General features: G+C 37.6%; 1 protein-coding gene across 1 annotated transcript in view; it reads right to left on the bottom strand.

Moving 5' to 3' along the window:
* The window catches only part of WDR41 (WD repeat domain 41), an 89,907-nt gene that overhangs the window by 29,643 nt on the left and 34,097 nt on the right, over window positions 1–26,167 (bottom strand). Inside the window, exons 3-7 of the mRNA XM_006873282.1 lie at window positions 15,184–15,232; window positions 13,143–13,274; window positions 10,857–10,919; window positions 8,016–8,127; window positions 4,739–4,801 (exon numbers count right to left, since the gene is read on the bottom strand). Coding sequence (XP_006873344.1) covers window positions 4,739–4,801; window positions 8,016–8,127; window positions 10,857–10,919; window positions 13,143–13,274; window positions 15,184–15,232 — 419 coding nt within the window. The remainder of the gene's footprint in view (window positions 1–4,738; window positions 4,802–8,015; window positions 8,128–10,856; window positions 10,920–13,142; window positions 13,275–15,183; window positions 15,233–26,167) is intronic.

The following is a 26,167-nucleotide window of genomic DNA, read 5'->3' as shown; positions in this document are numbered from 1 at the left end:
ACATATCGAAAGCCTTTGCATAGTCAATAAAGCACAGGTAAACATCTTTCTGGCATTCTCTGCTTTCAGACAAGATCCATCAGACATCAGCAATGATTTCCCTCATTCTACGTCCTCTTCTGAATCTGGCTTGAATCTCTGGAAGTTCTCTGTCAATGTATGCTTGCAGCCGTTTCTGTATTAACTTTAGTGAAACTTTTACTTGCTTGGGATATCAAAGGGATAGTCTGATGATTTCTGCATTCCGTTGGGTCACCTCTCTTTGGAATTGGCACAAATACAGATCTCTTCCAATCAGTCGGCCAGATAGTTGTCTTCCAAATTTCTTGGCAAAGATGAGTGAGTTCCTCCTGTGCCACCTCACTTTCTTGAAAGATTTCAATTTTTATTCAATCAATTCCTGGTGCCTTGTTCTTTGCCAATTCCTTCAATGCACTTTAGACTTCTTCCTTCAGTATTACTGGCTCTTGATCATATGTTACCTCTTGAAACAGTTGAACATCTACCATTTCCTTTTGGTACAGTGGCTCTATGTATTCCTTCCATCTTCTTTTAATGCTTTCTGCATCATTCAATAATTTGCCCAAAGAATTCTTCAATAATGAAGGTCGAAGCTTGAATTTTTACTTCAGTTCTCTCAGTCTGAGAAATGCTGAGCGTATTCTTCCCTTTTGATGTTCTGATTCCAGATCTTTTCACATTTCGTTGTAATAATTTGACTTTGTCTTCTAGATCTGATCTTTGAAATTTTCTGTTCAGCTCTTGGACCACCTCATTTCTTCCAGTTGCTTCAGCATCTCTATGCTGGAAAGCAAGTTTCAGTGTCTCTTCTGACATCCACTTTGATCTTTTCATTTTTTATTGTTTTCTTAATGACTTTTTGCATTCTTCCTGTATGATATTCTTGATGCCATCCCACAACTCCTCTCTCGTCTTTGTTCTTTAGTGTTTAATATATCAAATCTGTTCTTCAGATGACCTCTAAATTCAAATGGGATATATTCAAGGTCATATTTTGGCTCTCGTGGACTGGTCTTCATTTTCTTCATTTTCATTCTGAATTTGCATATGAGCAATTGAAGAAGTTGGTTGAATTTTTCAATTTCATTATTACTGACTTTAGTGGTTGGTGCATAATTTTAAATAATAATTGCATTAACTGATCTTCCTTGTAGGTATATGGATGTTATTCATCACAGCATAGTAGTTTAAGATTGATCTTGAAATGTTCTTTTAGATGATAAATGTAACGCTATTTCTCTTCAAGTTTTCACTCCCAGCACAGTAAACCATGTGGTCCACAGATTCAAAACCACCATTACCAGTCCATTTCAGCTCACTAAAGCCTACGAGATCAATGCTTATGCATGCCATTTCATTTGTGACACATTACATTTTTACCAGATCTGTGCTTTGCATATTCCATGTTCCAATTATCAATGGATATTTACATGTTTCTTCTCACTTTGAGTTGTACCCCATCAGCAAAAGCTTTACTCTGTTAGCGTCATCGTGGTCAACTGGACTTGGAGGAGGCAGCTCTTCCCCAGTCATATTTCTTTCAACCCAAGGGGTTTATCTTCTGGCACTGTAACTGACAATATTCTGCTGTTCTTCGTCATATGACATCTGACAGTGTTCCACTGCTATTCATAAGGTTTTCAGTGACTAAATATTCGGAAGCAGTCCGTTTCTCCTTCATAGTCTCTCCTAGTCTGGAAGCACATCTGAAACCAGTCCACCATGGATGACCTGCTGGTATTTAAGTCACCAGTGGCAGAGTTTCTAGACTCACTGCAACATGTAAGTGACCACAGTGTGGTAAAGTAACAGATGACTGGTAGTATAAAGACCATAGTACATAAGAAACGGATGCATAAGAGTATTTTATTATTCTCAAACCATGTACAATGCACACATTAATTGCATGAAGATGTGGTATTCATTTATTTTATGATAAAACTAAGCATAATGTAAAATGCCTTTAAAAAAATCCTTCTCATTTGGGGTCTTCCTCTTTTTTGCTGACCCTCAACTTTACCAAGCATGATGTCCTTCTCCAAGTACTGGTCACTTCTGATTAATATATCTGAAGTAATGGGAGACAAAGGGTCACCTTCAAAGGAGCATTCTGGCTGTACTTTTTGCAACATATGTTTGTTTGTTCATTTGGCAGTCCATTATACTTTTAATACTCTCCTACAACACCATAACTCAAATGCATCAGTTCTTCTATTGTCTTCCTTGTTCCCTGTCCAACTTTCACATGCACATGAGGCTGTTGAAAATGACCATGGCTTGGGTCAGGTACACATTAGTCCTCAAACTGATGTCTTCGTTCTTCAACAAGAGGTCTTGAGTAGCAGATCTGCCTAATGCAATACAGCATTGATTTCTTGAAGGCTTTTTCCATGAGTGTTGAAGGTGGATGCAAGCAAAATGAAGTCTTTTAACTACTTGGATCTTTTCTCCAGTTAACAGGATGTTATTTACTCTTCTGGTGGTGAGACTTTGTTTTCACATTGAGGTGCAACCCTTACCAAAGGTGGTGGTCTTTGATCTTCCTCAGTAAGTATTTTAAGTTTTCTTCACTTTCAGAAAACAAGATTGTATCATCTGTATATCAAAAGTTGTTAATAGGTCTTCCTCCAATCCTGATCCCAAATTCTTCTTCATATAATCTGCCTTCTCAGATTATTTCTCAGCATACAGACTGAGTAAGTATGATGAAAGAATACAAGCCTGACACACATCTCTCTTGTTTTTAAAATAATCAGTGTCCCCTTGTTCTGTTCGAACAACTGCCTCTTAGTCTATGTTTTTACTTAGCAAAACATATTTAACTTAGAAACATAAAAATCTAGTAACTCTATGCTGATTTCCAAAAGTTGTTTAATTTTGTCCTGAAAGTTGCAAAAGTTGAATCTAGGAGTAACTACAAAAAGAAGTCACTAAATCTTTTAAGAGGGAAGTAGCCTGAATTTTAGATAGATCCTTTTGGCATCTACTGGAGAAGACAACTGAGAAACATTAAACCAATGGAAAAGAGAAAAGTTAGGATGGTACTGCAGCCAACAAGCCAAGACAGAATGAGAATCTGAATAGAGGAATGGTAGTGAGATTAGAGGGAAGAGGAAAACATTTAGAGCAGTCCTCAAAATGTGGCCCCTGAATCAGCACCTTAGCATCACCAAGTAACTTGGAAATAAAGAATCTCAGGCCTCATTCCAGAACTACTGAACTGAAAACTCGAGGCTGGTGCGAGTAACTGGTGTTTCAACAAGCCCATCAGTTGATTCTAACGCACACTAACATTTGAGAAACACTGAGTTAAAGGGTCAGTATAATAAGGAATAACTGATCAGTTGGAAGGGAAGAAAGGCAAGGAGAAGGGTATAGATTTCTTCCAGCTACAATGGAGAATACATGAAAACTCAGTTTCTTCAATGAAAGAAAAAAACTGAACACAAAAGTATACCTTTAGAAATTACTTTATGAAAAGAGAACCAAGCACAAGGTCTAGAAAAGTACTTCTCAGACACGATTACATATGCAAAGGTCAGTTGAAGAAAGAGAAACTTGCCTTTAATCAGTACAGCCTATGGACAGAAATTAGCAAATGGTGAACAATTATCTCTTATCCCACATTCACATATATGCCAACAGTCACAGTAAACCCCAGGGAAGATCTCTAGAAAAAGTAGCACAGCATCAAGCTACGTAAGGAAAAAATCTTCCAGAGAAAGCAGCTTACCAAAAGTGTGCTTACAGTATCACTTGTAAGTCCTTAAATTCCATTGATAAGGCAGTGAACACAGCAGCTTTCTCTAGGAGTTTGCTGTCCTTCTCCTCTGGGGGAAATGGCATAAACCTCCCCCTACAGAAATCGGACCCACTCCGGTTTCTTGAGGCAAAAATGTCCCAGTTCCTGCTTTAGTAACTTCCCCAAATAATACTTCTCCAGCCTCTCTACACCACCCTGCCCTCCCCCACATACACACTTTTCGTTTCCAGAATGCTGTTATTCCATGTGGTAATAATTTTTGCTGAGTCTATGATTATTGAACAAGGAAGAGGGTTGTGGGGTATAAATGGTTCTCTCTGGCACCAGAGGAGTGGGGTGGCCACCTATACAGCAGTCAGCTTGCTCTCTTGGTTTATGTTTAAAAAAGTGCAGTACATCTACGCCTCACTTAACAACTCTCACACTGACTGATATTTCACATTTATGATCATAGTATGATATCCACTGTACAACTACTTTGCACATTAATGTCCCAAATTTGGCAGTAAAGAATGCTCAAGTATGATACAAGTGCAACGATGGCTGTGATGGTTAAGGTTATGCGGCAACATAGTTGGGCACGATTCTCAGTAGTTTGGAGGTTACACGATGATGTAATTTGGCAGCTATGTAATGTAGTGATATAGTTTGGGCAGCTGTGCAATGATGTGACTACTAAGATCCATTTCGTGATCTTAGGTGATCATACAATTTAAAATAAGGCCAATTTTCACAGAATGACCTAGTCTTTGGAATTTAATCATGTTATTAAGAGTGGGTGTACAAAAAACTGACCTATCATCCTAAAAATATTTCAGTCTCCATATTATTTCAACAGTTCCAGGAAGCCAAGACTGAAGGAGGGGCAGAATATCCCTTCACTATAAAACAAATTAGCCTAGCTCATAATTACACTAGCTCAAAATTTGAGAAGAAAAAAAGAATAATACTCACTCAGTTCTTTACCAACTGCTGCTACAACACAGTTGTTGGGTATTTCAATCAGAGCACTAATCCCTTCAACAAAACAGAAAGCAAAGATTTACTGATTACATCAAAACCGAAAAATTCTCAGTTTTATGTCAACATGCCCATAAAGGGGGGTGGTAACAATAAAATACACAAAGTTTATGCCTGCTACATATGTGCTCTTCCTTGCTTGCATATACAAGAAAAACGATTGTGTGAAAACTAGGTTTGAGTCCTTTGGAAGGCATTCCCGATGTATGAATAGTAGGATATGCTCTTTGAAGATTTTCACTATTGTGGTAAAGTGGTATATTTAGTCACACTTACTTATCAGGGATCCATTAAGATAATTACCATTACTCATTTAAAACCAGCTAGCTTAAATCAGATGTACAGTCTCCAGCTATGAAACTAGAGTTTTCCTCAATGTAAAGTTAAGAACGCCGAGCACTTGCAATGAAAGAAGTTAGATAATAATCAGTGTATTTATAAAATTCCTCCTAGTTCTAAAATAATCAGATTCAGCATTTCAACACAATTCATTTACTTAATTATAGAGTTCTGAGCATCTTTTTATAACTCAGTCATGAAATCATTTTAGGGTAACCATAATTCCTATAGTAGAGTTCTGGTGTGGCGCTGTGTTCTGCATTGCAAAGTTGTTCTGAAGCGCAAAACTGGCAGTTCAAGCTCACCAACTCCTCCTTGGAATCCTCTACAGGATCGCTATGGGTCTGAACCAACTCAATGACACTTAACAACAACAACGTAACTTCTATAAGATGTTACAATTATTTCTTTTGTCAAATCAGAGTTGATATATTAGATTTAGAACCACCCTCTGTGTTGGAAAAAAAAAAAAAAAACACAAACTCAAAAACCTGTTCATTAAACTATCAGTTAATTTTCCATTGCAATATATATGCAATTTATATAGATTCAATTTATAATATACACAATTTAGATTTTATTTTAACATAATCTATATGTGAACATATTGTTGTTGTTAAGTGCCATCGAGGACTATTGTGACTTATGAACTATTTCCTGACATAATGTTTGCTCGACATTTGTTTACTTTAACAGTATGTTTCATAATTATTCCCCCACTGGTGATAAAGAAGTCGGGGAAGTAGAGAAGGCGGTGGAGGACACAGGAGAGAAGAGGAGACCATTTCAAAGAACACACCTTGTTCTAAAATATTCATCATATTTTGTGCATATAACATACCCACATAACTACTGCGCACATACATGTAATGTGCATAAGAAACTAATCTGTGTCGGGGGTTATGTGGTTTGCAAAAACATACCCATATGAAGCACACTTTATCTGTGTAAAAATACAGTATTGTTTCTGAAGAGAAAACAATGGAAACCAAATAATCCAAAAGTAGCAATTTAAAACTCAGAATTGCTAGAAAGGGCATGGATGTCCTGTCTTTAAGTTCAGAGGGTCTTTCTATTGCATTATATTGACTAAGATCAGCTTTGCTTATTTCCAAATGCTGAATAAATGCCCTTTAAGACCTTGCTAGCCCATAAATCAAGCAGAACATCATGAAGTTTATGTAAGGAGCATCATGAGACAGAGATCGTACAGTACTGTTAACTAACTTTCTGTAATTTAGAAAACCAGTATCACCAACAGCTCACCAATGCTGGACTATAATCTTTTAAAGCTCTCCAACAAATTTCTTCAAAAGTTTCTGCTATCTCTTGAAAAAGTCCAATAAACAGGACAATACTTTATTATTTAATGTATAATACTCAAAGACAAGGAGTCCTGGTGTGGCACTGTGGGTTAATGCGCCAGACTGCAAAGCCGTCTGAACTGCAAGGTTGGCAGTTCAAGCGCACCAGCTGCTCCTTGGAAACCCTATACAGGGTCACTGTGGGTCGGAATCGACTTGACGGCACTTGACAACAACAACAACTCAAAGACAGCTCTTAAAAATAAAGGACAAAGCAGTAATAGTTGGTTATTTTCATTAACATATAAAAGATTCTTTTAGCCCTTATTTCAATACTTTACAATATAACTACAGGTTCGTGTGGAGTCCTGGTGTGGCATTATAATAAGCACTGGACTGCTAGCATCAAGGTTGGTGATTCAAACCCACCAGCTGCTCCTCGAAAACCCAATACAGGGTGGCTATGAGTCAGAACTGACTTGACAACACTTAACAACAACAACAGGTTAGTGTGAGAAACAGAAAAAAATGTACATGTAAATAAAGTGTTACTTAGACTCCTTGTGTGGCGCTGTAAGGTAAGCATTGGCTGGCAAACTAAAAGGTTGGCAGTTCAAACCTACCAGCTGCTCCTCAAAAACCCTATACATGGTCTCTGAGTTGGAACCAACTCGACTTGTTGCACCTGGCAACAACTCATGATAAAAGTAAACAGTAGGCTATATTCTAGATTCAAGCAGATTAGTAATCAAATGATGAACTGAGAAGTACATCATAAATCCTAGGATTTGATGAATTTTTGCTAAAACATGCCATTAATTTTCTGATATTTTATATTATCAATGTGGAACTGAGCTAGTTCCAACAGTGAACTGTAAATTCAACTCAGGGCTCCTAGTACCTCTAAAACATCAACAATATGTATAATAATATTCGGTTCCACAGACCATTTCATTACTTTTAAGAAACAAAACGATTTAATAATGAAACATGAAATCAAGGCTCCCACCATTTTAATGTACTCATTTATGTTTAAATATTTTTATCCTCAAAATAGATTTTAATTTTTATTTTTAAGATCCTTGGTATCTAGTAAAGCCAAAAACCTAAGTCAACAGAATTCTGAGGAAATAGAATTTTGTTAGTAAATTTGCACAAATATGAAGCAAAATGAGGTTATCCTTAAAGAATCTAATCAAAGGCCAATGACCCCACAATGAGGGAAATGGTACTGTGAAGTCACACAGGGGTCCACATGCTCATCAAGCAGCTCACAACATGGACCAAGGGCTCATAGAAACAGTTGTTCTTCATCACTTTTAAGAAATTCTGGTAGAAGGGAAGAAGAGGCCAAAAGCAGAGGGGGTGTGCTGGAGAAAGGTCTCTTCCCAATTTGGGATTTTACACAAGCCTTAAACCTGAACTGAAGAAATGTGGCTACATGTTATCTTTAGCACAATAAATCTCCTATATTGAACTTTGTATTCACAGAAAGTCTCTTTGAAAACTCACAGTGTCTTTTAGAGTCAATTAGATATAGTTCACAATTACCTAGATTTGTGTTTTACCTGTATCAGAAAGGTGACCAGTCCTACACAGGAGATCTAATTCTCGGTTCCATACACACAGGTCATTTCCACCAGAGAGCCAAACATCTAGTCTCTGAAGAACTGTTAAACACTGAAAAATTGATTTAAAAGATAGATCAGCTTAAAAACACAAGCATTCATTTATTATTTTGGTAACTTAAAAATATACCCACAAAGTCTCTGAAACTCTCCTTTTTCAAGTAGAACTGAGTAAGGACTCTATAACTTCTAATAAATGGAAAGTGGTAGAAGGGAATGAGTGTGACTTCAACATTAGATGATAAGAGACCGCTGGCTCCCTCCTTATACTCTTCTAGCTCATTAGCTCTACAGTGAAGACATGGACTCCAAGCAGCAGCCAGCAGTAATTTTCCAAGCATGTTAGTTGTTGTTGGTAGTTGTTGTTGGCAGTGTTAAGTGCTGTGGAGACAGTTACAACTCAGGTTTTCCAGGCTTAAGATCTTCAAGGGAGCAAAAACCTCATCATTCTCCCACTGAGATGCTGGTGGGCTTGAACCACAGACCTTGTGGTTAGTAGTCCAGTGCTCATCATATGAATGAAGTCACTGCGCTCCCATGTAAGTGAGTACCCTGAAAATTAGATCCACTAGCCCCATTCAAGCCTTCAGATGGCAATAACCTCATGAGAGACACTAAATCAAAACCACCCAGTTAAGCCACTTTTTGACTCCCAACTACAAACACCGTGAGATAAGGATGTTTCTTGCTAAAAGCCATTTAGTTTTCAGAGAAGTTGTTACTCAATAATAGATGACTTACCTGTTGTGGCACTGTAGAGAAGCACTGAGGTGCTAACCAAAAGGACGGCATTTCAAGCCCATCAGCTGCAACTTGGAAACTCTGTTACAAGGTTGCTATGAGTCTGAACAGACTTGACAACACTAAACACCACTACCACCAATACACAGTACTTAAAATAAATCCCTTTTTAGATACAAATTAAATATATGACATAGATTACAAATGTCCGTTAGACAAATCTGCTGCACAAGAACTACCATATTAAATGTTCAAGAAAAAAGATGTCAGTTTGAGGGTTAAGGTGCCCTGACCCAAGCCAAGGTATTTTCAATAGCCTCATGCATATGAAAGTTGAACAATGAATAAGGAAGACTACAGAAGAATAGATGCATATGAATTATGAAAGTAGCAAGGAGGACTGCCAGAGGAACAAACAAATCTGCATTGAAGAAGTACAGTCAAAATGCTCCTTACAAGCCGGGATTGTTGTTGTTAGGTGCCGTCGACTTGGTTCTGACTCATAGCTGCCTTAAGCACAACAGAACGACACTGCCCAGTTCTGAGCCAACCTCACAACCATTGCTACAGTGCCTCTAGGCCCATTGCTGCTGCTGTCACTATGGCAATCCATTCTCATGGCATCTTCCTTTTTCGCTGACCCTTCACTTTAACAAGCATAATGTCGTTCTCCAAGGAGCGGTCCCTTCTGATTATTCTCCTCCAACACCATAACCCAAATGCTTCCATTCTTCTACTGTCTTCCTTATTCCCTGTCCAACTTTCACATGCATATGAGGTTATTGAAAATACCATGGCTTGGGGCCAGGCGTACCTTAGGCCTCAAGCTGACATCTTTGTTCTTGAACACTGTAAAGAGGTTTCATGCAGCAGATTCGATTTCTTGACTGCTGCTTCCATGAGCGCTGATGGTGGACCCACGCAAGAAGAAATCTTTGACAACTTCAATCTTTTCTTAATTTATCTTGATGTTATTTATTGGTCCACTGGTGAAGATTTCTGTTTTCTTTACACTGAGATACAAACAAGGCTGTGGTCTCTGATCTTCATCATAATTTTAAGTTCTCTTCACTTTTAGCAAGCAAGGTTGTTATCACATGCATATCACAGGTTGTTAATGAATCTTCCTCCAACACTGACACCATCTTTTTATTTATATAACCCAGCTTCTCAGATTATTTGCTCAGCCAGCATACAAGTTGAATAAGTATGGTGAAAGAATACAACTCTGGTGCATACCTTTCCTAATTTTAATCCATTCAGTGTTCCCTTTTTCTGTTCAAACAACTGCCTCTTGGTCTATGTACAGGACCCTCATGAGCATAATTAAGCATTCCTGAATACTCGTTCTCTGTAATGTTATCCAAAGCTTGTCATGATCCACACAATAGAAAGTCTGTGCATAGTCAATAAAGCACAGGTAAACATCTTTCTGATATTCTCTGCTTTTAGACAAGATCCATCTGACATCTAAAATGATATCTCTCATTCCACATTTACTTCTGAATTAAGCTTGGACCTCTGGAAGTTCTCTGTAAATGTATGGTTATAGCCATTTTTGAATGACCTTTAGAAACTTTTCCTTGCATGTGATATTATGATATTGTTCTTACCAATACTTCTTGTCTTTTAGATTTCAACTATTTTAGATTTGGAAATGTTGCTAGGTGCCAATGAGTTTGGTGCCATAGTGACCCATATAACAGAATGAAGCACTACCCGGTTCTGTGAAATCCACACAACTGTCATTATGTTTGAGCCCCTTGTTGCTGACACTGTGCCAATTCATCTCACATTACAGTAAAAGCCAAGTACATTTTTCCTTAGCTTGCTGTAATTTCACTTTCAAACGCTCTACATTCTAGCACTTCATATAAATGTGGTCTTGAAAACCCAGTCCAAGAAGAATCCAATAACTATAAGTGCAAGTGAAAGAAATAGTTTTTATAACTTACAAAGGTAATTCCAACCAATACCCCAATCAGGTTTTAGAAACAAAAACCTAATCCACAAACAAACTCTTGGTGTTTAAGATGTTACCTTTACAGTAGACTGGAAGCACGACACTCTCTGAACTGGTCTGCCAGTGTCACAATCCCACACCTAAAGTTAGGTTAAGGAATACTGTCAAAGCAGAATTTTAAAATCTTTATTAGGAGATAAGTTTTCTAACCACAAAATCTCAAATGTTACACTTTTAGTTAGAAAAATCTTCAAATAAAGAATAAAATATATCGTGTTTATACTACTATAAAAATTAACTCATATGATAAGCATCAACTTAGAAGACTTCTGAACTAAGATAAGTTTGAGGGGAACTTGACCACCCAACTATTTCGAAATGCTAAGAGAATAAGCAGATCTAGGTACTAAATCTATACTTACATTAAAATATCAAGGTTGATTTTCTTCAAAGTAGTCTTCCATAATCTAACAAACATTGTGTGGGTAGCTATCGTATCTACTAATAATTGTTGAAGTCTCTACAAATTGCTTGACATGATTTTACTGTGATCCTACTTCAAAGAAGACAGTAATAAGTGTATTACAATTACCATATTACCATATTATCCACATTTAATTTAATTAGAAGACTACTCATAAAATGTTAAGCAGCATAATCCTTTTCAAACTTTTTACACCATTTTCTATGGAAAGAAATGCATTTCACATCATGTCTAGAACACATTATTTTTACTTATTCACACAAAATAAAACCAATTTTATAAACTACTTAACCTTACTATGTCCACTGCCTTAGATAATGTATGTAATAAATATATCAAACAAACTGAAGGCACAGAAAAAGTACACCCAGTCACTGAAACAATATTTTCTGGTCTTGAATTTGCTAAAATGTATTATCTCACAGTCTTTTCACTATTGTTGTTGTACTATTGAGTCAGTTCCAACTCATAGTGACCCTGTATAGGATTTCCAAGGAGCAGCTGGAGAGTTTGAACTGCCAACCTTGTGGCTAGCAATCCAGTGCTTTATCCTATACTGTCACATCAGTCTATTTGAAAATTACTGAATATTTGATCATCAGTAGCCTGGGCTCATCAAGTGTCCTGGTGGCGCTGTAAGGATAAGCACCTGGCTGCCAACTACAAGGTCTGCAGTTCAAGTCACTCTGGGGAAGAGATTTGAGGCTCTCTGTGTCTGTAAAGATTTACAACACTGCTGTAAGTCAGAATTGACTCAATGGCAGTAAGAACCTGGGCTCTTGAAGACAAATCACTTGACAAAAATTAAAAACCAAACCCTCAGCATTTAATTAAGAAAACTGGCTAATAGCGAAGCCTCAAGCAGGGTAAATTTAGAATTCATCTGGTCAAAAACTGTCAAATAAGCAGCCCAGATTTTTAGTTTAAACTAGCAAAGTCACTCAACAAAGGAAATGACTGAATTATAATCTATAAGCATAATGTATATTGATACTGTCCCAGCATCGAACTCTAGTTGCACAGTGTTTAAGTGCTTACTGCTAAACCAAAGGTTCAACCCCAGCAGCCACTCCAGGAGAAAGATGTAGCAGTCTGCTCTTGTAAAAATTACAGTGTTGGAAACGAAAAGAGCCAGTTCTACTCTGTGCTATCTAGTCACGATGAAGTGAAATCAATGTGATGACAATGGGTTTAGCTACCTGGGATTGATGCCAAGATACCTGGAGATTGCCAAGGAATGCCAGCTCTACAGATACTGAAATGATGCAGGGCCTTTCCTGGAACCGACAAATAGAGACAGCTTTCCCGTGGAGCTGGTACTCTGACCCTGAAGTTCTAGCACCCTGAACTGTGAGACAATACATCTGTTTGACAAATCCATCACTTGTACTAGTTCTACTATAGCAGCACTAGAGAATTAAGGCAATGGGCTAATATATAAAACACTTAGAATAACGGTTGCTATATACAACCTTGGTATTACTGTTATATTTTCATTTTAACCTAAAAGTACAGGGGAAAGATTGTTAAGAACAGAAAAATACTGATTACTCTCTAGTCTAATTCATTTTTGTCTTCCTGAAATAAAAAAGCATTTTATTGAGATCATAAAATAAATATTTTTAAGCCTATCTTCTCTCATTTCTTCCATTTTACGTAATTTGATGTAATAGTAACTCTGGGAAAAATGACATTAGTCATAAGGTGACTATCAATAAACTGTAACCTGCTATTTCTGATCTATCCCTCTCCAGAAGCAGAATACTTTTTTAAAGTGTGTTATAAAGGCTAAAACAGCCATTTTTACTGTAACAGGGATATATACACAGGCCCCTTGGGTCACTACAGTTATTTCATACTATCCCAGATTTCAGGATATAATTACTGTTCTATCAGCAGAGGCTGTCAAAATCTGTTGATTTTTTCCTTCAAAAGATTCCAAGGAAGGAAATGGAATAATAGCAGTTATCTTCTGAGTGTGGCCACTGAGTTCCAGAAGTTTTTCTCCTGTCTGAAATATAAATACAAATATTAACAGGCTCACAATCACAATTTTAAAAATCTTACATGACATTATGAATTACAAGGTATAAACTGTGTATTGCTACTGTTGTTGCTGTTAGGTGCCATCAGGTCAGTTCCGACTCATAGCGACTTATGCACAGCAGAACGAAACACTGCCCGATCCTGGGCTAACCTCACTACTGTTACCACACTTGAGTCCATCGATGATGCCACTTGTTACGTGCTGTGAATTCAGTTCCAACTCACAGGCCCCTATGCAACATACATTCCATTTTAAATTACTTATTCAGGACTTACTATAATGTATCTTTTAGGCTATTAAATAAAACCATGTGTAGGTTGTTGTGTGATGTCAAGTCAGGTCCAACTCACAGCAACCCTTTAGAGGGTTTCAAAGGAACAGCTGGTGGGTTTGAACCACTGACCTTGTGGTTAGCAGTCCAATGCTTATCCTACAGCACCACACCAAGACAACTAATTGCCTTTTACGTTGTCTAAAAAAAGGTATTTGCAATAAATAAGTCACTGGTCTTGCAAAATTCTATCATGCATCATCACTATCACCCTGGTCTATTTTCCAACTATGGATCTTTCCTCTGCTTCCAACTTTTACATTCCAATCACCAGTAGTTATGAATGCATCTTTGAGTGCATGTTTGGTCAATATCAGACTGAAGATTGGTTGAATTCTTCAACTGCATCATCACTGGCTTTAGTGGTTGGTGCGTAAATTTGAAAAACAATGATATTAACTGGTCTTTCTGGTAGGCATATGGATATTTTCCTATCATAGACAGCATTTTTCTTCAAGATAAATCTTGAAATGCTCTTTTTGATGATGAATCTGATGCCATTCCTCTTCAGTCTGTCATTCCTGACACAGTAAATCATACAACTGTCTTATTCAAAATGGCCAATACTAGTCAATTTCAGCTCACCAATGCCTACAACGTAGCTCTTTATCATTCCAATTCATTTCTGACAACTTCCAATTTTCCTAGAGTCATAATTAGGACATCCTATGTTCCAATTATTAATAAACGTTTGCAGCTGCTTCTTATTTTGAGTTGTGCAACTTCAGTAACATGATGAAAGTGCTGTTAAAGAACTACTTTCAAACAGAGTCACTTACAGATAACACAAGAAAGAATACAAATAAACTTTCAAAGAGAATACTACTTTCAATATCAAAGGGTTGTTGTTGTTAATTGCCATTGAGTCAGTTCCGACCCATAGCAACCCTGTATAGGATTTCTAAGGAGCGGTTGGTGAGCTTGAACCGCCGACCTTGCGTTTCAGACAGCGTTGCAGTCTAGCGCATTAACCCACAGCACCACACAAAGGGTTAGGAGGTTTCATAAATTTGGTTTCGCTTTAAATATTTTTGCTGAAAGAAGTCTTTATTATGTTGTTATTTAAGTCAAACATGAGAAAACGTGGCTAACATAAAAGTCTGAAATAAATGTATGTGCCTATAAAACATTTCATTAATTTTAAGAATCAGCATATAGCTGGTGATAACCTAAAATCTATTCAATTAAGAGTAAAATCTTTATTGTCTTCATTTAGCTTTTGGTTTCTCAGAACAAAATCCTAATAAAAAAAAATTACTCTCTTTATCATGAAATAATAGTCCCTATTTTAAATGGATGTACTTTAAGTACTTCTTTTCAAGTATTAATTAACCTTAAATTAGGATACAGGGATATAGAGATTCAAGGGATATTCAAAAAGTTGGTGGAAAAACTCCACTATCTTTTCATTACATTTTCCCATCAATATTTGGAGACTCCCCACCCCATATCTTCTGGTTACACTTTATGAATGAATGAATGAATATTCAACTATACATATCATGTCTTTAATAGACAATCCTCTGAGAAATCAGCACATACCTGGGCATTCCACACAACTACAATTCCATCATCACCAGCAGATGCAAACCTGGTTAGAGAAAAGAGGTAAAAATAAATAAATAAAAAGTCACTTGTGACAATCAGTTGCTAAGATTGCTAAGAATTATGAGGCTTTATTTATGATATTTGTTTAATATTAATGCAGACTAAATTATCTAACTTAGTTTACTATATATTCATACAACACCTTCTAAGTTCTATGATAGAGACTACTGAGGACTCAAAAGATAAGACAGTAACAGGGTTACAATGAGTAAACTGCTAGAAATGTAAAAAATGAGGAAGACATACTGGTGATGTGTAAAGCCCTCCCTTGTTTTCAAATTCTATGATTTTTAAGGAACTCCTAAAGTGGTTACGAATCGGGCTGTGAACCTCAGGGTCAGCAGTTCGAAACTACCAGCTGTTCCGCAGGAGAAAGATGAGGCTTTCTGCTCCGGTAAAGATTTACAGCCTTGGAAACCCTGTACAGGGTCGCTATGAGTCGGAACCGACTCCACAGCACAGAACAACAACAACAACGGAATACAGCTAAACTGGAAAGCAGCTTCCCTGCTAGGAAGTGATAGTCCAGCAGTAAACAGAAGACTGATGTCTGTCTGAGTTATCTAGTGCTACCTTAGCAAACAGGTAGCACTTTAAAGAATAGACCATGCATTACAGTTCAGGTTGGAAGTTTGAATTCAGGGTGTCGGCTCTAGGGGAAGGTTACTTGTCCTTTAAACTTCCAGTAACTGCTGACACTGCCTGACATTCTTGGCCTGATGCATCCACCTTGTCCTCTGGGTGTGTGTCTATCCTGCTCTTTTTATAAGGTAGCACTGAAAAAGATTTGGGTTAGGACACATTCTACTCCATTATCTTCTCATTAAGACACAAAAATGAAATCCATATTTTCAGATAGGATCATATATACAGGTACAGGGGTTAAAACTTCAACACATATTGTTTTGGGGGGTTGGGGAACATTTCAATCTATAACACTGTCCTTAGATAAATTAATTATTTCTACTGTTTTGACTCGACTTTCGTTACTGAAAGATTCTCTGGGCAAATTATTGAATGATGCAGAAAGCATCAAGACAAGATGGAAGGAATACTCAGAGTCACTGTACCAAAAGGAAATGGTTGATGTTCAACCATTTCAAGAGGTAGCATATGATCAAAAGCCAATGGTACTGAAGGAGGAAGTCCAAGGTGCATTGAAGGAATTAGCGAAGAATAAGGCACCAGGAATTGATGGAATAAAAATTGAAATCTTTCAAGAAAGTGAGGCGGCATAGGAGGAACTCACTCATCTCTGCCAAGAAACTTGGAAGACAAATATCTGGACAACTGATTGGAAGAGATCCATGTGCCCATTCCAAAGAGAGGTAAACCAACGGAATGTGGATATCATTGGACAATCTCTTTGATATCCCATGTGAGTAAAGTTTTGCTAAAGGTAATACAAAAAGGGCTACAATCATACATTGACAGAGAACTTCCAGAGGTTCAAGCTGGATTCAGAAGAGGCTGTGGAATGAGGGATATCATTGCTGATATCCGATAGATCTTGGCTGAAAGCAGAGAATATCAGAAAGATGTTTACCTGTGCTTTATTGACTACACAAAGGATTTTGATTGTGTGGATCATGACAAGCTATGAACAACATTGTGAAATATGAGTATTCCAGAACACTTAGTTGTGTTCATGAGGAATCTGTACCTGGACCAAGAGGCAGTTGTTTGAACAGAACATGGGAACACTGAATGGTTTAAAATTAAGAAAGTTGTGCGACAGGGTTGTATTCTTTCACCATACTTATTCAACCAAATTTGCTAAGCAAATAATCCAAGAAGCTGGGTTCTATGAAGAAAAACGTGGCATCAGGATTGGAGGAAGACTCATTAACAACCTGTGCTATGCAGATGCTACAACCTTGCTTGCTGAAAGTGAAGAGGATTTAAACATTTACTGATGAAGATCAAAGAGCACAGCCTTTGGTATGAATTACATCTCAATGTAAAGAAAACAAAAATCCTCACCCCTGGACCAATAAACAACATTCTTATCAACAGAGAAAAGACTGAAGTTGTCAATGACTTCATTCTTCTTGGATCAACTAACAACACTCATGGAAGCAGAAGTCAAGAAATCAAACAATGTATTGCATTAGGCCAATCTGCTGCACAAGACCTTTTTAAAGTGTTGAAGAGCAAAGATGTCAGCTTGAGGACTAAGGTGCGCCTGACCTAAGCCATGGTATTTTCGATAACCTCATATGCATGCGAAAGCTAGACAGTGAATAAGGAAGATCATAGAAGAACTGATGCTTTTGAGTTAACGTGCTGGAGAATACTGAAAGTGCCATGGGCTGGCAAAAGAACCAATAGATTCGTTTTGGAAGAAGTGCAGCCAGAAGGCTCCCTGGAGGCCAAGATGGCCAAACTTTGTCTCTCATACTTCGGACACATTGTAAGGAGGGACCAGTCACTGGAGAAGGATATCATGTTTGGTAGGGTGGAGGGTCAGAGGAAAAGAGGAAGACCCCCCAACGAGATGGACTGGCCAAGTGGCAGCATCGATGGACTCAAGCGTGGCAACAGCAGTGAGGTTGGCTCAGGATTGGGCAGTGTTTCATTCTGCTGTGCATAAGGTTACAACACGACAACTGTTTTCTCTTCAAACACATTTTAACTCTCTTATTTAATGCCAAGACCTCTCCTCTTTGATCATCTTTGCTCCTTAGTCATCACATGATGACTAAATACAATTTACTTGGTTTGCAATTTTTTCTATTTGTTTTTATTTTTCTGTAAAGATGCTTGAAACACAAAGAGATAGAGGGAAGTTTGTTTCATTGCATGAAAAAAGAAATACGGTGAATTTAGTGTCTCATTTCCTCTTCACCTCCCATTCACTACACAATGATCTACATTCTGTAGAATAAAAGATGTGACATAAATACCACCAAGGAAAATGATTTATTGTAGGATCATTCATCATAGAGACTTAATTATAATAAAATCAAGCAGTGTCCAACATAGTAACAGTGCACAGCAATCATAATGCGAGTATACCAAGTAGTTTGCTATTAATAGCAAAGCACACAAGTATATAAATTAATGAATCAAAAAAGATTTATCATTTTCCCCTTATCATTTCCATTCAGGTTTGCTTTCTTCAATGAGAGAAAAAGGGAGTTAGAGAAAGCCAGCTATGACTTGCACATAAACTGACCTGCTATGTAATAACCATTAATAAATGGTACTTCACTAATAGCCAGGGCATTCAGAAATTTTGTTATACTTCCCTGTAACACTTTGGGTACCACAAAATACCTTGGATGACTATAGTCAAGTAAGCATTGCTGACTGTACATGAACCATTGGTGAGAAAGAAGTACAGAACTGAAACATAGGGACATAGAATCACTTTGTTTCTATAAAAATATCTGCTTTAACTAATTTTACCCCTACCTGAAACCTATTAAAACCTCACTAATTAAGTCTTAACACTCCAAAATGAGCTTCAAGTTCAAACTTCTTATGCTCAGTTTTCAAGTCCCCTCCTTAGTTAACTTTGTGAAGAACTGTCTTCACTGGTTCTGACAATTCCCCTGTACTCACACTCCGTTCTCATTTCAAAACCTTTTGATCACATCTCCTACTGTTACAGCTAACAGATTATCTAAGAGATGAGAAATTGGTCCAATGTGGTCTGACACAGTCTGTTAATAATTATTTATCTACAGATCTTTTTCTAAAAAGGGGCTTTTAAAACTTCTTAAGTAACCTCACAAACAAATAAAAAGCAAACACCCAGCCCGTTGCCATAGAGTTGATTCTGACTCATGGTCACCAAGGCATTACAGAGCAGGATTGCACTGGGAGATTTTCTTGGCTGTAACTTTTACAGAAGCACATTTCCAGGCCACTAGAGAGGTTCGAACCACCAACCTTTACGTTAGTAGTCAAGTGCAAGCTGTTTGTGTCACCTAAGGACCTCACACAATGAAGGAGTCATTTTAAAATCCACAATTAACATTTAATCTTATTTCAAACTGTAATATATAAAAGATCTGGACATTTAAAAGATAATTTTTAAATTAGTATTTCTTACACTTCATTTTCTGAGTCAGAATAGTAAACAATGCCTTCAGCATTGAAAATAGTTGCTGGAAGTAAATTTTTAATAGCTTATGTTCTGGGCCTATTGATTTCTTTTTATTTGTATAGTAATGGTATGGAAGGCAGGACTCAAATCTTAGGTTTTCTTTGGCATAAAGCATCAATTTCTATTGATTCGTAAAACTTATCATTGCCTTTCTCTCTCTGCGGAGACTGCAGATTTAAAATACACACTCTTTTTTCTAACTCTGATTTTCACCTCCTCATTATTTTATCATGTGTGAATCTCAGGAGTTCACAATAAGAGACGATGGAAAGGGTAAGAGTTTAGAAATGAGATACAGAGCATTAGGCCTCCAACTTTAATTCAATCAGTAGAGAACAAAAGTTAAATCTAAACAATGCTCAATAGCAATGCATGAAATCACAGCCAATATTTTATTTCTCAGAAGTCAATTACTGAGTTGGTGGATTATTCAGGCCTTTCAGTTCTCTTTGATTGTATTTCTGACTTTTTATTACTTATTACTATCTCCTCTAAAGAGGAAACATGAAGCTTTAAGATGCAAACCAGAATAACTTTGCTATACCCTACCTAGTTGCATAATATAACTAATAAGAGGCTAGTGAACTATTCATGAATTATAATTGTCTATGCTAATATGACATATAATTGAGAGTTAGAAGCACCATATCAATTTATCTTAAGCCAAATTCTTATCAAACACACACTCCAGCCATCACCAATCAGAAATGAAAATTCAACACATGAATTCCTAATTGTAAGGTACACTGTAATTGCTGAAAAGAAGTAATAAGCTATAAAAAAGAAATTAGTTGTGTCAATTAGGCTAAGCTATTAATACATTATGGTAAAATTATACATATCGATTTGTAAACAATATTTCTACAACTCAAATACTTAAAACATGATTTTGAGAGAACCGGTTGTTTATTGATTAGCACATAAGGAGCTCTGGTAGCATAGTGGTTATGAATCGGGCTGCGAACCTTAAGGTCAGCAGTTTGAAACTAACAGCCACTCTGCATGAGAAAGAGGAGGCTTTCTGCTCCCGTAAAGATTTACAGCCTCGGAAACCCTGTACAGGGTCGCAACGGACTTGACGGCACATAACAACAATTTAGTAAGACTATGTGTTAGGGGAAGCACCAGGTAAACAGACTTAAGATATTAAAATGCAATAAATGTTTATAAATAGACTTTATTTATCACCTCTAACACATCATCTATTGTTACATACCTCTTATTTTACGTACCTCTAGGACCAAATGCTGCTGATTATAACTGAAATACATCAATTATACAATGAAGTATGGTAAATACCATAATTTTTATCTTTATAATATGACACTTTATAGACTAACTTATTTCTGATGATCTATCATAGATTTTAAGTGTTAAAGAAATGTTTTATCAAGTAAATAATGAATAAACATCCATTTAAGTGTTACAATGGCTTTGTGAAATGAATTCATTCATCTTTTAATGTAACATTCACCTTTTCCTTTTATCAACTGCTAACACCCCAATATACATTTACAACAAAAGTAGAAACTTGGAAAAGTTGAAACCTAAAATCTCCCCACAGGAAAATATATATATTCCTTTAATTTTTTTCATGTCCTTTCTGGTGTCTAAGCATATCCTTCAAGTATTCTTTACTTGGGTAGTGGTTGCAAGTCAGGCTAATAACCTCAAGGTCAGCAGTTCGAAACTACTGACCAATGCACAGGAGAAGATGAGGCTTTCTGCTCCCACAAAGATTCACAATCTCAGAAACCCTATGCAGAGTCACTATGAGTCAGTACCGACTCCACAACACACTACAACCATTCTTTACTTGAAACTATGTCTTTAACAACATTTTTAAGACTACACAATAATTAAATAACTAAACAAAAAGTTATGAATGAAAAACTAAGTTTAACAAGGCAAAAAGCATGACTTAATGAACACCTATAATAGCAGACTTTCTTTGGCACTGTAGGATAAGCAGTGGCCCATGAGGTTGGTTTGAACTGCAAGGTTGATGGTTCAAACCCACCAGCCACTCCTCAGAAATCCTATAAAGGGATGCTATGAGTCGGAACCAACTCAAACGCACTTAGCAACAACAACAACAACACAGAAGACATTCTAGAATGTCATCATTTCCTCTATGGTACAGTAAATTTGACATACTGGTTTGGAGCTATAGGATACACACTGTACTGCTAACAAGGTCAGTGGTTCAAACCTACTAGCCACTCCTCAGAAACCCTATTATCAGGTATCTCTGAGTCTGAACCAACTAAACAACACTGAACAACAACAGTAAATTTACCTAGTATGTCTCTTCTAGCCATGGTCTTTACTGCTTTGTTGTTAAGTGCCATCAACTCAGTTATGACTCATAGTGACCCTGTATAAGGTTTCTGAGGAGCGACTGGTGAGCTTAAATTGCCAACCTTGTGATTCAAACTGACTTTGCAGTCCAGCACATTAACCCACAGCACCACACCAGGACTGTGCAACTCCTACCAAATGATTAGGTTGTTATTGTTAAGTGCCATCGAGTCACTTCTGACTAACAGCGACTCTGTATAGGGCTTCCAAGGAGTGGCTAATGGATTTGAAACAGCCACCTTGTGGCTAGCAGTCCATTGCCTATCCTATAGCATAACACTAGAATGGACCATGCAAATAGGGTGCATGGCATGCGAACATGGGGGTTGGTTAGTTTGCCAACTCAGTTTAAAAGGAGTCATCTCCTGTTAGGATAGAAACCTGTTTGCCTTGGAGCCATCAAGGCAAGAAAAAAGTCAGTCTATCTGGGAAAACTCCCTTCTAAGACTGAAACTCAAAAGGAACCCACGAGCAGTCTAGTGTGCTTGCTGGTGACTGCCTAGCTTTACTTGTGGCACTGTAAGGGGGGAAATGCAGCACTGAAGGCCTGGGCTGAGTTTGGCCATGTTCCATTGACACCTTGAGAAGAGAGAGAGAAGAGGGAGGGCTTACTGGTCTGCAGTTTAGGGAGATGTGTGAACTCCTGAGCCCATGGACAATGACCTAGTCACTGGGGTCTAGAGAAGAAGGTGGAGCTGCTAGCTGGTCTGAAGTGGGGGGAGGCATGTGAGAACTTTGAAATTTGCAAATAGTACACATGTGACCTAACTTGGATTGCTAGCTGACCAGAATGCAACCAGATAAAGATAAAGAACTTTAATATCGTGGGCAAGCATAAATTGCTACAATTTGATGAACTGGACCTTTACTTATGGATGCAGGTCCTCAAAATTTCAACCAAAATAGAAGGATTTTTCATATCAAGGATCAAGCTTGTTTCCTCAGTGCGCTGGGTTGGTAGTGACAGACACACATGGATGACCCTGTAGAAGATTATACTAAGTGAAGTTGTTGTTTTTAAGTGCTACTGAGTCAGTCCCAAAACATAGTGATCCCTGTATAGGGTTTCCAAGGAGCGGTTGGCAGGTTTGAACCACCAGCTTTGAGGTTAGCAGTCCAGTCCTTATCTTATAGCACCACACCAGAACTCCCAGTGAAGTTGTTGTTACTGTTGTTGTTGGGTGCCACAGAGTCAGTACTGACTCACAGCAACCCTATGCACAACAAAACAAAACACTGCCGGTCCTGGACCAATCTCATAATTGTCGCTATACCAGAGTCCACTGCTGCTGTCACCAATCCATCTCCTTGAGGGGGGAGCATCCTCTTTTTCTCCAACCCTTCCATTTTACCAAACTTGATATCCTTCTCCAGGGGCTGATCCCTCCTGGTAAGATGTATGAAGTATGAGAGACAAAGTCTAGCCATCCTGGTTTCCAAAGAGCACTCTGACTGTGCTTCTTTCAATTTAGATCTGTTCTTTTGGCAATCCATGGTACTTTCATTATTTCCAACACCATAACTCAAATGCATCAATTCTCCTATGGTCTTCCTTATTCCAACTTTCACATGCACATGAGGTTATTGGAAATACCATGGCTCGGGTCAGGCTCACCTTAGCCCTCAAGCTGACATCTTTGGTCAGTGAAGTTAGTCAATCACAAAAGGACACATATTGGATGAAGCCACTGTTGTAAAAACTTAAGAAGAGATTTTCTTGCTAAATGAAATATTCTATGATGGTTACAGAGGGTTGTTGTTGTTAGGTGCCATCGAGTCAGTACCGACCCAGAGTGACCTTATGCACAGCAGAACAAAACATTGCCTGATCCTGGACCAACCTCACTATGGAGGGTAGGAGGTGGATTATTCATGGGCTAGAGGGTGCTGTTGTTTTTGTTAATATATTAACCTGGGTGATCAGGCAGGCTATATGCCATAAGAGGGAAGTTGGCAGAGGCAAGATGAAGGTCACAGGAGACACAGAGAAGAATGCAAAGAGTTAAAGGAAACAGAGACAAATACTGTTTAGTGAAGGTACATGGAGAGGATTGCAATCATTGTACTGAAGTCAAGTCTAGGATTTGTTGAATGTAAAACTGATGATCTACTCTGTAACCTCTCACTCAATTCACAATAACGTTAAAAAAAAAAAAAAAAGGACATGGAAAGATGGAGTTAAAAGATAGTGGACTTTATTAATGAACTTTTTGGAACCCCTTCATGTATATATTAGGATCCCTGGTGGTGCAGTGGGTTAAGCATGGGGCTGCTAACCAAACTGACAACACGTTCCACAGGAGAAAGAAGAGGCAGTCTGCTTCAAGATTTACAGCCTCGAAAACCCTACAGAGCAGTTCTACCCTGTACTATAGGGTCACTGTGTGTTGGAACCAACTCAATTACAGTGGGTTTGGGTTTATGTTTCTATGTACTATTATTGTTGATTGCCACTGGATCAATTCCACGTCACGGCAATCCCAGGTGTCCAAAAAGACATGTTCCATCGGGTTTTCAAGACCATGACTAACCTATCAGAAGCAGATATCTATCCCAGGTATCTATGAGTTTGAACCACTAGCCTTTTAGTTAATAACTGAATGCTTACTCATTGCACCACCTGTGTATTTGAATATGCGTGTGAGTGTGTGTTTTCAATTCTGAGACTAAACATCAGTAAGAGATGACTCTTGCCCTTGAAGATCTCACAGTCTAACATTACTAAGTGATGTTCTAGGATCCAAATCATGAGTCAATAAGAATTCTAATTTATATCCATTTCAATTAACAAAAAGCATTCCTTCTGAACATCTTCTCTTTGAACATCTCAGATAAAATACTCTCATTTTTGCCAGCTATGGGTTGAAAGTACAGCAAAGGCTCCCTTCTACTTGTAGACAAAATAAATTTTTTCACGAGTAATTCCTATGCTCATTACCTGAATGCTCATTTCATAGTTCTCACTAGTGTGATGCTCTTTCTGTTAAATCAACCAAAAAGGAAACTCAACCCCACTGCCACCAAGTCCATTTTGACTCATGGCGACTCCACGTATCAGAGAGTAGAAAGGATGTGTAAGGTTTTCTCGGCTAGCATCTTAACAAGCAGATCCTCAGGCCTTACTTGTATGGTCTGAGCTGTCAGTATTGAAGTTAGTAGTCCAGTACAAACTATGCATCTAGGGCCCACTGAGGTCCTACAAATTCAAACATAATCTTCTTCTTGTTGTCAAGGGCCATTGAGTTGGTTCTGACCCAAAGAGACCCTATACAGATAGACTTTCCAAGGAGCAGCTAGTGGGTTTGAACCACCAACTTTGTGATTAGCAGTCTAGTGCTTATCTTACAGCACCAAACCAGGATCCCTATAACTTTAGGGGGCATACTCAATAGTACTTAACAACAATGACAACAATATCGCCTATATTTATAGGAGTCCTGGTGGTGTGGCGCTATAGGATAATCATTTGATTGCAAGGTTGGTTTGAACCACAAGGTCGGCAGATCAAACCCACCAGTCGTTCCTTGGAAACCCTATACAGGGTTGCTATGTTTCACACTTGAATTGACGGCACTTAACTACAACAACAACAATAAATAGTATAGCCCATAAATCTGAATATAAATCTTCCTATACTCAAATCCACATATTTATAAAAATACTAGAAGAATCAAAAGAAAACATTATGATGGCAATACAGAAAACCCTTGTAGTTAAATAACATCCTACCTAATGTATGAGACAGAATCTACTCGATAGAACTGTACAACAACAATGTATACATACTTTCTAACACATGATACCACTAGATGGATGTACTTTTCTTACAATAAAATATTACAATACTAGAAACCAGGCAAAACTGAAAAATAACAAAAATTTCACTTAAAGACAATTTCTGCTTATCCTAAAGGCTGAACTTGAAAAAAATTTTTTAAGTGTGCAGTGAGAGACTTACAAGGTAAACAGGCATTTTAGAAGTGATATTGACTATTAGATCTACTTGAACATCAAAATTGTTTTTCCTTAAGAAAAATGAATTACATTAACAATTCTAGTACTGGACAACGTGATGATCCTTTTCGCTCACAAACACACTGAAGGTAAGAAAGAATCAATAATTATCACATTCATTTGCAAAGGTAAAATATGTCATAAATAGTTCCTTCCCACTCATCACAAATACAAAGCAAACTACATATCAGATGTATAGTATTGAATCTGTTATTAATTTTATGGGAACACTGAATATTTTAAAATTGGGAAAGATGTGCGATAGGGTTGTGCTCTTTCACCATACTTGTTTAATTTGTATGCTGAGCAAATAATACGAGAAGCTGGGTTCTATGAAGAAAAACGTGGTGTCAGGATTGGTGGAAAACTCATTAACAACCTGCAATATGCTGATGATACAACCTTGCTTGCTGAAAGTGAAGAGGACTT

Source organism: Chrysochloris asiatica, unplaced genomic scaffold (genome assembly GCF_000296735.1).
Source record: "Chrysochloris asiatica unplaced genomic scaffold, ChrAsi1.0 scaffold00234, whole genome shotgun sequence".
NCBI classification, from domain to species: Eukaryota; Metazoa; Chordata; class Mammalia; order Afrosoricida; family Chrysochloridae; genus Chrysochloris; species Chrysochloris asiatica.
The sequence above is the reverse complement of the archived record's forward strand: the minus strand, read 5'-3'. Positions and strand labels throughout refer to the sequence as shown.